The sequence below is a fragment of the Brassica oleracea genome, chromosome C3, assembly GCF_000695525.1.
Source record: "Brassica oleracea var. oleracea cultivar TO1000 chromosome C3, BOL, whole genome shotgun sequence".
NCBI classification, from domain to species: Eukaryota; Viridiplantae; Streptophyta; class Magnoliopsida; order Brassicales; family Brassicaceae; genus Brassica; species Brassica oleracea.
The window spans coordinates 49,504,681-49,517,433 of NC_027750.1; the positions used below are offsets into that span (position 1 = coordinate 49,504,681).

The 12,753-nt window shown below is 33.4% G+C and overlaps 2 protein-coding genes across 2 annotated transcripts; both read left to right on the forward strand.

Annotated features, from left to right (window-relative positions):
- The first annotated feature begins 1,410 nt into the window (after window positions 1-1,410).
- Window positions 1,411-3,267, forward strand: LOC106336113 (malate dehydrogenase, chloroplastic). The gene is made up of 2 exons (XM_013774839.1): window positions 1,411-1,635; window positions 1,857-3,267. Exon 2 carries the CDS (start codon window positions 1,857-1,859, stop codon window positions 3,051-3,053), a length of 1,197 nt encoding a protein of 398 aa, XP_013630293.1. The 5' UTR covers window positions 1,411-1,635; the 3' UTR covers window positions 3,054-3,267.
- A 1,817-nt stretch (window positions 3,268-5,084) lies between these two features.
- LOC106328469 lies at window positions 5,085-7,411 on the forward strand. The gene is made up of 8 exons (XM_013766915.1): window positions 5,085-5,236; window positions 5,431-5,727; window positions 5,827-5,898; window positions 6,193-6,257; window positions 6,444-6,597; window positions 6,677-6,760; window positions 6,876-6,965; window positions 7,045-7,411. Exons 2-8 carry the CDS (start codon window positions 5,461-5,463, stop codon window positions 7,171-7,173), a joined length of 861 nt encoding a protein of 286 aa, XP_013622369.1. The 5' UTR covers window positions 5,085-5,236; window positions 5,431-5,460; the 3' UTR covers window positions 7,174-7,411.
- The last annotated feature ends 5,342 nt before the right edge of the window (window positions 7,412-12,753 follow it).

A 12,753-nucleotide genomic window follows, 5' to 3' on the forward strand; every position in this document is an offset into this window, starting at 1 on the left:
GTGAAGCTTCGCTAGATCCAGAAGCGCAAGCATATCAACATGATGGAGTAAAGGAGAGGCAAAAGGAAAAAAAAAGGATAAGTGGATGACTTCCGACACCAGATAAGAGATAAGTACACCAGACCTTAGAGAAAAAATATGTCAAAGAAGAAAGAAAGGTTTTAAAGAGAAGGCTAGAGAGAGATTTTTGCCTTGAAGAAGTTATATTTACAATTATGGGGGTTTCCTTTTCTTTTGATATTATTTTTCATGATTAATTGAAAATCGATTTGGTTCAAATATTGCAAGAAATCCATCCCTTAAACACTATTTGTGAACTGATTTTTTAAAATTTGCTTACATGTCATAACCACATTAATTCTCACAAAAATATGATATGGCTTCTAAAAATTAAAAGACATGAAGTTAATTGTGAGATGTACAATTTTATTTATCTAAAGTTATTTAATTGGTAAGTTTTTAAATCTAATAATAACTCATATATCATCATTAACATTAATATAAATAAATTTATAATATATTTAAAAATATAGCAATATTTTCATGTTATAAAATATAGAAAAATATATATACACTGTTTTTTTCAAAATTAATTAGAAGTATCTTAACTTCATTTTTGAAAACAAAAACTACTCTACTAAGAGTCCATCGGATTGGAGAGCCAAACCGGAGGAAAAGAATCAACATATAACATAACTGAAAGAGAACTCTTCGCACCACGTGCAAGCTTGTCCGTCATTTTGTTTTGTTAACATATACAAAATTAAGATATTATATATTGTTAAATTTTTGAGATTTTGACTAAAAGATGTCAAGCAGTGTAAAGAAACAGTTAATTTAAGTTTTCAAATTATCAATTAATTCATGTTTAATCGCAAAGAAATATCCAGAAGAAATATCTAAATTGGATGATTGATGGCTGATTAATAGATTTATTCTATTAGTTTAATCTATTTTATATAAAGCAAAACAATAATATTTACTAGTATTTATATATTTAGATATTAAAATAAATATACTCTTTAAACGTAATATCTTGGTTTGTTAGAAAATAAAAATCTAATGTTGATAAAATTTATATAAGTGTAAAAAAATTTAAATTTAATAGTTAAAATAAATTACAAATAATTGGTTTAATGGTTTTAACTTTTAAACCAATAAATTTAGAAATTAATTATATTTAGTATTGATTAAAATTATTATTTTATAACTGCGTATGGCGCAGAAAGCCTGCTAATCATTTTTATCACGATCTTTGCAAAAGAAAAGGACTGAGAGAAAGAAAAGAGGGGTCACGTGTTTACGCTGCGTTTTGTGGGGGTGGGGGTGTCGTACGGACACAACTAAAAGACGCGCTGTAGATTTCGCATCGCCTCTTGGCGGAGCCAACGAGACACCCAACCCAACACTCAGAGATCTGATACAATAACAACTCTTAAAAACTTTTCTCTCTTACTCTTTATTTATTTTATATCTAAAAAATAGGGATTTATTCTTTCTTTCTTTCTACATCGTCACCAACCTACCTACCTAATCTCATTTGTCTCCTCTCTCTCAGTCACTCAAACCCTCGAAAGCCTGCGAAGACAACTCTTGAAGCGTCTCTATCTTTCTCGTCTTGAGCTTTCCTCAAAGGTATAGATTCTCAATCTCTCTCTTTTCAGTCCATATTACGATTAGATTGCAGATTGTATTGGAACATATATCATCTCTGTAACTGGATTACCCCATTCTTTAGATCTGAATCGTTTCTTAGAACTGACTCTCAGTCTTATGGTTTTACGTCTCTTGTGGATTAGATTGGAGTTTCTGCCTTGTTTGCTTATTATTGCTCGCTGTTATCTTTGTGAAAACAGATGGCAGCAACATCAGCAGCTTCTTCGATTTCAATTGGATCAAACCTTTCCAGAGCCACCTCCTCCTCCTCAAGGGCACAAGCTGTGAACTTCAACTACTCTCTCCCTCGTTTCACCGCTCTGAGATCATCCACTCTCCTCTCTGGACCAGAATCCTCATCTTTCGCCAAGTCTCTCCGCGGTTCCGTAATGAAATCCCAATCAACCGACACGAAGCCGTACGGATTGAACATCAACGCTTCCTACAAAGTGGCGGTCCTCGGTGCTGCCGGAGGGATCGGTCAGCCTCTGTCACTTCTCATCAAAATGTCTCCTCTCGTCTCCACCCTCCACCTCTACGATATCGCCAACGTCAAGGGAGTCGCCGCTGATTTGAGCCACTGCAACACTCCCTCTCAGGTTCGTGATTTCACCGGACCGGCTGAGCTGGCTGATTGTTTGAAAGATGTCAACGTCGTTGTCATCCCTGCTGGTGTGCCGAGAAAGCCCGGTATGACCCGTGACGATCTCTTCAACATCAACGCCGGTATAGTGAAGACGCTTGTTGAGGCTGTCGCTGATAACTGTCCTAACGCGTTCATCCACATCATCAGCAACCCTGTTAACTCCACCGTCCCCATTGCTGCTGAGGTGTTGAAGAAGAAAGGTGTCTATGATCCCAAGAAGCTCTTTGGTGTCACCACTTTGGATGTTGTGAGGGCTAACACCTTTGTTTCTCAGAAAAAGAACTTGAAGCTCATCGATGTCGATGTTCCCGTCATCGGTGGCCACGCTGGAATCACCATTCTGCCTCTTCTATCGAAGACCAAGCCTTCTGTCAGCTTCACTGACGAAGAGATCGAGAAACTCACTCTGAGGATTCAGAACGCTGGAACCGAGGTTGTGGATGCCAAGGCGGGTGCTGGCTCGGCTACTTTGTCTATGGCGTACGCTGCAGCGAGATTTGTGGAGTCGTCTCTTCGTGCTCTTGACGGAGATGGAGATGTTTACGAGTGCTCGTTCGTGGACTCCACTCTCACTGATCTTCCTTTCTTTGCATCACGGATCAAGATTGGGAGGAACGGAGTTGAAGCTGTGATTGAGTCTGACCTCCAAGGGCTGACTGAGTATGAGCAGAAGGCACTAGAAGCTCTTAAGCCAGAACTGAAAGCTAGCATCGAAAAGGGTGTTGCATTCGCAAACAAACCTGCTAACTAAGATCTTTGATCTCATCTGAGAGAAACATGCTTCGACATTCGAGAGGATAACAGTTTCCTTCTGATCATTTTGAGTTTTGTTTTGTTTTATTTTTGTTGCATCGGCGAGACATTTTCTGGTTGTAGAATAAAGAATGTATTAGCTTCTTCGGTTCTGAAGATGTTGGATACACGACATTGAATCAGATTTTATGATGAATCACACCAAATATCAATTCTTGGTTTTAAATAGCGATCGCTTTGGTCGCCATGGCGCTGAGGCGAGGTGTAGCGGTGACCTCGTCGCTTCATCACCTCAAAGCCAAGCGAGGTACACATAGCGATCGCTATTGAACGCTTTAGTAGTAGTTCTTAAAGTGCCTATAGCAAAGCTTCATTGATTTTAGACAAACTAACTTGGTTTGTAGGTTATTAAACCGAAGCCCTTTTAACATGAAGCTTTGCCGTTTAATATAATCTATCAACAAGCCCTAACTCAATCTACTATATGATAATTCCCAAAAGTTTTCATCAGCTCTTTCTTTGATATTATTCTTCTCTATTCACGGCCTTACAAATCTTCTCCCTAGCTCTTTTTTTTCGCGGTTAGTTCTCTGTTCTCATATACTATTTTCTCCTATCAAGCAAACCTCTATTCTCCTCTCTCATCATTCTTCCCTTGTCTCATACTATTCTCTTCTACTTTGAACTTCCATTATGTATGAGACCGGAGGATCATCCAAGAAGAATAACTCAATGAATTTGTTGTTTTAATTTATCTTTTACTGTGTTTTTGTTATTGTCATGTCATAACATGGAGTTATAAATAAATAAATAAAACACCGGCGATCGACTTGCCTCGCCACGGCGCTTGGCGAGAGTCGAGCCCCTAATCGCATTGGCTCGCCACACGCCATTTAAAACCCAGAATATCATTCATTACATTAGCCAGACATATATAATGAAGAGAACTAGAACAGGGAAGGTCTCTAGCGATCATACACAGACTTTGCGATGTTGTGACAGTCAAACACAAGCTAGTAGATTCTTGGTCACTCTAATGTTTGTTCCTGGGGAGTCGCTACTCAATAGCTAGCTCTCTCGCTATGGTATGTCAACGCTGTATCCCTTGTCTTCTTGTGAATCAAGATTGTGCAGTTCCGATGTGATTTTCTGCCACATAACTCGTAATCTCCAGCTGCTGCTTGATCTCGGCCAGCAATTTATAGATTTCTTACGCTGATGCTAAAACATTGTCTAGGATAAATTAATCCGCCAAATTAGCCAAAAAGGAAAAGGTCAAAAGTCAAAACAGTTTTGTAGTAAGAAATCAGGGAACGTCTCTAGAATATTCAACTTATTAAAAGCTATCCAACTTGGGTCGGTCCAATTTGCCCACTCTATTGAAAAAGAAGAAAAATAAATTATTTTAATGTCACATTATTTCATTTCAGCCGTTGAATGGACCGATTATTTAATTACTTAATCTGATTTCAGTGAATCAGATAAAGTGAATCTGATTTAAAAATAATACTGTCTCCGTTTCTGATTGTAATCAGTTTTGATTACACGAACACGAATATTTAAAAAATTATTATTTAAAAAAATATATTATTTAATCAATTAATTCAATCAATTATTAAAAATTTAATATTATTTTATTGGTCAGAAATATGTAAATTATTTATATTGTGAAACAAACTTTTTTTTGATAAAACTATTTACATTTAGAAACGGAAGGAGTAATTTGATTTCAGACATTGTTCAAAAAAAAAAATCTGATTTTAGTGAATCTTAAATTAAAAATTAAAAAAGGAATGAGAATACGTAAATAAATAATTACAGACATGAATGTAAAAACAATTTCAACCCAATGACTTCCGTCACCGTTTGGTTAAATTGACGAGAGATGAGAAAGTAACAAGGCTGTTTTCTTTTTCTTAACTAGCCGTTTAACAGACGTTATCACAGACGAAGCTCCAAAGCTCCGTCTCGTACATACCGAACCTCTTTTCAATACACACGTATGAGAGAGATCTTTTATACATACACACGCGCTCCCATAATATATTTACATTGATTCTGATTTTTTTTTTCTGACCGAACACGGAAACAAAACACGAAGTTTAAGAGTTTCGTTTGAGGTTAAAGGCTCCAGATTTCGAAAGAGTATTTTTTTTTTTTTGGTTCAAGAATCATTTCTAGGTAATGTTGATTTCTCTCGATTATTATATCTCTCCTCTATTATTTATTGTTCGATTTTGTCTTGTGCGATTTGATTTTCATTTGTAGAATATTAGGGTTTCATTATTGTAGATCGAATCGTTTAATCTCTCCTTGTTTGTTTTTAGAATTTGAGGTTTTTGATTTTCTTAAAGTATCGGAGCTTCTTGTTACAGATCAACAATCATTGGTGTTGAAGTTTAAAGATGTCGGATCATTTGAGTTTATGTACCGATCGTCTGATAACGGCCGAGAGCTTGGAATCAGAAAAGGATTCTGGAGAAAGTTCCAGGCCTCAAGGCAAAGATGTGGCTTCTTCTTCGTCTGCGGATGAAGCTGAAGATGCTAGGAAGTACTATGCTGTTGTTGCAGAAGAGGAGCCGCTTCTGCAATCTGTTGAGTGCCGTATTTGCCAGGAGGAAGATATCACTAAGAACTTGGAGACTCCTTGTGCTTGCAATGGCAGTTTGAAGGTATAAAAACAATTCGATTTTCTTTTATAAGTTTTTAATATTAAATCCATTTTGCTTCATTCTTCTTTGTTTTTTTTTTTTACTTTCTTGGTTACACAGTATGCTCACCGCAAGTGTGTTCAGCGTTGGTGTAATGAGAAAGGCGACATAATCTGCGAAATATGCCACCAGGTAATCATTAATCTGCTAAATCTTTGTGTCAGTATAAAGATCTAGGCTTCATACTTTATAAGGTGCAGCAAATGCAAATTAGATTTAACTTTGGGTTGATGAAAATGAATCAATTTCAATATGTCAATACAAATGCAAATCTCATATTAAGCTTTGATGAAGCAATGAAATCCACTTTATAAGGTTCCATATTGTTACAGATGCTCTAAGTGCTTAACTACAAGAGAATGCCGATTACCACTTGTAAAAAAAGTTCTTTTTATGTTTGTTTGTTTGTTTGTTTCTTATGAACAGCCTTATCAATCTGGATATACAGCACCTCCACCTCCTCCTCCTGATGAAACTATAATTCACATTGGGTAAGTTTTTTTCTGAATTAGTGGTTTGTTTATTGGTTAAACAATTAGAAGGATAATATACTTTTGAGATTTCCTTACTGCTGCCATCATATTTCTCGTTATCTTTGGGTATATTTAATCTCGTTTTGATTACCTCCTTCATCCTTTATCCCTCATTTCTCTTGATTTGAAAACTCTATACTGTAGTGACGACTGGGAGAATGGAGTTCACTTGGACTTGAGCGACCCGCGCATTCTAGCAATGGCTGCGGCGGAACGCCATTTCTTGGAAGCTGACTATGACGAGTACTCTGAGTCTAACTCTAGCGGTGCTGCCTTCTGTCGCTCTGCTGCTCTCATCGTAAGCTCCCACTTCTCTTTTGTTGATGTTTCTCCAATCATCTCTTTTTTAACTGTGACGCGCTCCACTGTTATGGCAGCTGATGGCACTTTTACTGTTACGTGATGCACTAAACCTCACAACTAACCCAGATGACGAGGACGATCCCACTGCCTTCTTCTCTGTATGAACATCTCTTTACTTCATACCCTTTCTGAATTCACTTCTTTTTTGTGTATCTTTGTTAACCTTCAATTATTCTTTTTGCTCTCTCTCTCTCTCTGGTTTCAACACAACAGCTTTTCCTTCTTCGTGCTGCTGGTTTTCTCCTCCCATGTTACATCATGGCATGGGCCATCGGTATTCTCCAGCGCCGGAGGCAAAGACAGGTATGAACATGACAAATGCTCTGTATAACTCTTTTAACATTGTAAAAAAAAATGCTGATTTTGTTTCTGATGATATCAGGAAGCAGCTGCGCTAGCTGCGGCGGAAGTTGCCTTCATGATACACGGTGGTGTGCCACAACGCAGGGGACTACACTTTGCTGTAGCACCAGAGCAGCCGCCGCCAATATCCAACCCAACACCAGTCTGATCTCTCCCAGCAACGATTCTCCGGTAAGACTATTAATACCAAAAAAGCCTGAACTTGGTTGTCAAAACTTCCACCTACTTATGCTTCTTCTTCAAATGTTTTATCATTTTACTCAGTATGTTTGTGTTCTCTGAATCTGTTAAATTGTTACTTCTCTTCTACCAAATGTTGTCAAAGCTCTCAAGGCATCTTATGTACAGTCTTATTATTGTTATTATTATGATTATTTTTTCTGCAAGACAAAGAAGAACCAAGTAAATAAGTTTTTGATTAAATGAACCACACGCCAGATTCAGTTAAATATTTGCGAACTCCTTGGCATCTTCCTCTTATCATCCGAACCTTGAACTGTCAAGAGTACCCCCTTTGTCAATCTTGAGACAAGCTTTATGCTTATCAGAGTCTTTAACCTCTTCATCAGGCTCCTCCATGGCGTTTGCCTTTTGTCTAAAGATCATAAGATATTGCTGATACTACTGGAGGCATAGAGGAGCTTCATAGTTGCTATTACCGGTAAACACCCAGATTGTCACTTTTGACAACTAAAAGCATGAAGACTTTAGTGGCAAGATTCTGTTCTTTTTAGATAGTGGACTGACTTCACTTGACTTGGCTTCCATTTTTGCAAAAGTCTTTCTCCAGTTCCTCTATGCCTTTTCTCCTTTTAAGTTGAACTACCACCATTTGCATTTCGTTAGTCCCTTATCAATCATATTCCTTCAGAAACATGAGAATCTTTCTTTTACTTCTTCCTTTCATCTCTTACGTTACTTGACGCATATGATTTTACCGATGAAACTGATAGACAAGCCTTGTTGGAGTTCAAGTCTCAGCTTTCTCAAGGCAAAAGAGTTGTCTTCATGTCCTCGTGGAATCACTCATTCCCTCTCTGCAACTGGTATGGGGTTACATGTGGCCGCAGTCACAAGAGAGTTACTCGTTTGGACCTTGCAGGATTGCATTTAGGTGGAGTGATATCACCTAATTGCAATAGATGTGGCTTCTGTTTTAGACTATCTTCATGTACATTGTCATGATCCTATAGCTCACTGTCTTAAGCCAAGTAACGTCCTTCTAGACAATTAATGATCTAACTGCCCATGTTAGCTCGTCTTTTACTCAAGTTTGACCAAGAGTCCTTCCTAAACCAACTTAGCTCGGCTGGAGTTAGAGGAACCATTGGTTACGCTGCACCAGGTAAAAATATCATACATATGTAATATTTATGAAGAAAATTTGTGTAATTAATTATATTGCATGGTGTTGTTTATGTGAATAATGGTGCAGACTGTGTTTAAAAAGGCGAGCGCCTTTTGTGCCAAGGCGCAAGGCGCACTAAGGCGACAGTCCTACCGCCATGGACCTCCAAGGCGAGGCTGTGTTCCATAAGGCGCTCGCCAAGTGCGCATTGGTCATAAGGCGGTGCCTTAAAAGGCGACGCAAAGGCGCGCCATGGCGACGATGACGTTAACCAATACTAAACCACGTAGAAACCCTAATTTAATAAATGGACCAACCTTAAACCAAACGTAAAACCAAACGTCTAAAAACTTATCAAAACCCTAGCTTGCTCTTTTAGAAAAGCAAAGTTAAAAACTTAACAAAACATGGATCTCACGGAATGTGTTTTGCATAAGGTTAGTACTCTTCTCTAATCTCATGGGGCTTTCTTCTGATAAAAACTATTTAATAAAGACAAAATCACGTGAATGAAATTTGTATATTACGCACGGATACATAACTAACGTATTGTTCAAGTGGGTCTTCAAGGCGAGCGCTTTCTTGCGCCATGGCGCAAGGCGCAAGGCACACACCTCGTCGCCTTGGATCGCCATGCGCCATTTAAAACACAGGGTGCAGAATATGGAATGGAGGACAACCATCAATACATGGTGATGTGTATAGTTTCGGTATTCTCCTTTTGGAAATGTTCACTGGAAAAAGACCAACCAATGAAATATTTGAGGGGAACATTACCCTCCACAGCTACATCAAATCTGTCTTGCCTGAAAGAGTAATGCATGCGGCTGATGAACCGGTTGGTCTCAGAGTCGGTTTCCCGATTGCTGAGTGCTTAACATTGGGTTTTCAAAGTGGGACTTAGGTGCTGCGAAGAATCTCCTACAAACCGAATGTCATGAGTTAAGCCGCAAAGGAGTTAATCTCAATCAAAGAGAGGTTCTTTAACAAGGGTCAGACATTGAAGCGTTCATGATTTCCCCCCTCTTATATTTGTACCCTATGAAATAACGACTCATTCTAAGAGGCATGTCTTATGGTCTTTCATAATTTGTGGTTTGAATTCCTATACTAATACTAGACATATTTGTGTTTGCAGAAAATGTTATGAATGAATGATGTTTTATTATACGTACAAATGAAATCAATGTTCCCTGTTAATAGCCATTTTAGATCCATCCATGTATGAACGTGAATGCTATAATAGCTCTGCTACTAATGTTTTTTTTTTTTTTTTGAAGGATTAGTTTTATGCTCGTCTCTGTTAAAACTGTAAAAAAGAATGCTAATTCCAACAGACAAAGACAATGCAATGTTTCTTATGATATCAGGTAGCAAATGGGTCGTTATGGTCCGTCCAGGGTCCGTCAAGAATGCTAATTCCAACAGACAAAGACAAAGCTGCTCTAGCTGCTGCGGAAGTTGCTTTTCATGATACACTAGAACTGTCAAATGGTCCGTCCAGGGTCCAATTGGGCTTGACCAGTTGGACCATTTCAGTTTTGGATAGTAATGATCCAAACAAATGTCCAAAACCAATAGACATCATGTCCATTGTCATGACATGCCCATGGACACCCAATAATATTTATAATTATTTTTCAATTATTAGTTTAGATTTTACTAGGGAATAATCCGCGCTACGCGCGGAACTATATTGATTTTCAAAGATTAATTATTTAACTAATCTTATTGTTTTATATCAAATGCTAATACTAAAATATATTTTAATAATATTTACTTATTATTTATTTTATTTAGAGAAAATTTGGAAAAAATATACTTATATGAGATTTTAATTTGAAAACTACAACATTCTTTATAATTTTTGAAAACTACACTTTTGTATATGTAAATTGACTAAATTGTTCAATTTGAATATTAATCAAACTTAATAATTTCAAAAAAATAAGATAAATCAAAATCTTAATAATATATCTACACACCACTGCATATCTTACAGTTTTATTGAAAACAAAAGAAAACCAGCTTCTCGTAGGTTAGTATCTTCTCTGTAACAAAGCATTGTCTATTTGTTTCATAGTATATTCTTCTTTTCATTCATAAGTTTTTTTTGTTTTTTCATCTATTAAGTGTAACTCAATTTCTTAAATTCTCATTTTCTCTTCTTGCACAAAGCATATCTTTTTGTTTAAAATTCAGAGAAACGTTTTAAAAAACAAATATCAGAGAAATAAATTTACGAAAGATATATATATATATATGTAGGAAATGACGTGATTACTTTTGTATATGGGGTATTAGGGTTGTTGTGCAACTTTGTTTGTCTAAAAAAAATTAAAGCTTATACAGATAAACTTCTTAATAAAGATACCAACACATCATAATTTGTTTCTTTCATAACATCATCGTTATTTTTAAAATCAATTATAAGAAAACGATTTGTTATTTTAAAATTTTAGATAATAAATAACACATTCATCTCAAACATAGATTTATCTTAAATATAAATAATTATACTATTATTATTACTTTCGGATTTAATTTTATTTATTAAAATATATAAGTGGATAAAACTGTTTTTTCACATCTAATAAGATGTAGTTTTCAAAAAATAAAATAAAAGGTGTAATTTTCAAATTTCAAACTGCAAATAGAGTATTTTTCAAATTATCCCTTTTATTTAACATTTTCAGATATATAATTAATATACTTTTTCTATTTCTTATATTATATGTTTTTATTATTTATTTCTTATATATTGTATATTTACTTAGACTAATATTACGCTAGATGTTTAACGTAATATTCTTATTTCTTATATTGTATATTTACTTATTGTTTAGTTTTTTTTATTATATTATATATTTATGTATTCTAATATTTTTTCTTTTATATTAAATAACAATATTAAAATCAATTTTTAACGTAATATTTGTATTTCTTCTACTGCATATTTACTAATTTTGTTTTTTCTTATATTGCATATTTACTTATTCTAATATTACGATAGTTGTTTAATGTAATATTTATATTTCTTATATTATATTTTTTTTCTTACTTATTTCTTGTTTTTTTAGAAAGGGCTTTATTTATTGTTTCTTATATTGTATATTTACTTAATCTTTTCTTACTTTTATATCTAATGGTGATATAATGATAAATGTTTAATGTAATATTTTTATTTTTTATACTCTATATTTACTTATTATTTATTATAATAATATGATAGATGTGTATATTTACTTATTCTAATATGATAGATGTGTATATTTTATACTGTATATTTACTTATTATACTGTATATATATAAATTTTTTGATATATGCGTTTAATGTAGTTTTTATATTTCTTATATTGTATATTTAATTTTTTTATATAGTATATTCATTTATTTTAATATTATGATAGATGCTTAATGTGATATTTCTATTTCTTATATTGTATATTTATTTATTATTTTTTAATATACATTTTTATATAGATGTTTAATTTAGTTTTTCCACTTTTATATTTTATATTTACTGATTGTTTATTTATTTCTTATATTGTATATATATATTTATATATTCTAATTTTCTTGTTTTATATCAAATTATAATTTTATGATAGATGTTTAATGAAATATTTATATTTCTTATATTATATATTTCGAAATTATTGATTTTTTCTTATATTATATATTTTCTTATTTTAATATTATGCTAGATTCTTAATGTAATATTTATATTTACTTACTATTTATTTTACTATATATTTTTCAGTTCGATGTGTGATTTAGTTTTTTTATTTCTTATATTTTATATTTACTTATTGTTTATTTTTTTCTAGCTTTTATATTTATTTTCAAATGTTAATTATCTAACTATTCTTATTTTGTATATTTATTTATTCTAATTTTCATGCTTTTATATCAAATGATAATATTATAATAGATTTTTAATGCAATCTTTACTTATTATTTATTTTATTATATATTTTGCAGATATATTTTTAATGTAATTTTTTATTTCTTATATTATATATATATATATATGTTTTCTATATTGTATATTTAATAATTCTAATATTACGCTAGATGTTTAATATAAGATTTATATTTCTTACATTGTATATTTATTTATTGATTATTTTCCTTATATTATACATTTACTTATTCAAATTTTCCTGTTTTTATATTAAATGATAATATTAAGATAGAATTTTTATGTAATATTTATGTTTCTGATATTATATATTTATTTATTATTTTTATATTTTATATTTATTTTTCGTCTATTTTGTAATACCATGTGGTTTCTTTGGAAAAAATAGATTCTTATATTTATGTTGACGGTATATGAAAAACACTTAGTTTTTAATATGAAAAACACATAATTA

Bases quoted from the DNA above. Each gene is read 5' to 3' on its own strand.
- LOC106328469 (XM_013766915.1), top strand. From the start codon at position 5,461: ATGTCGGATCATTTGAGTTTATGTACCGATCGTCTGATAACGGCCGAG. The intron at 6,258-6,443 runs GTAAGTTTTTTT...TCTATACTGTAG, and splicing joins GAAACTATAATTCACATTGG to TGACGACTGGGAGAATGGAG. The intron at 6,966-7,044 runs GTATGAACATGA...TGATGATATCAG, and splicing joins AGCGCCGGAGGCAAAGACAG to GAAGCAGCTGCGCTAGCTGC.
- LOC106336113 (XM_013774839.1), top strand. From the start codon at position 1,857: ATGGCAGCAACATCAGCAGCTTCTTCGATTTCAATTGGATCAAACCTT.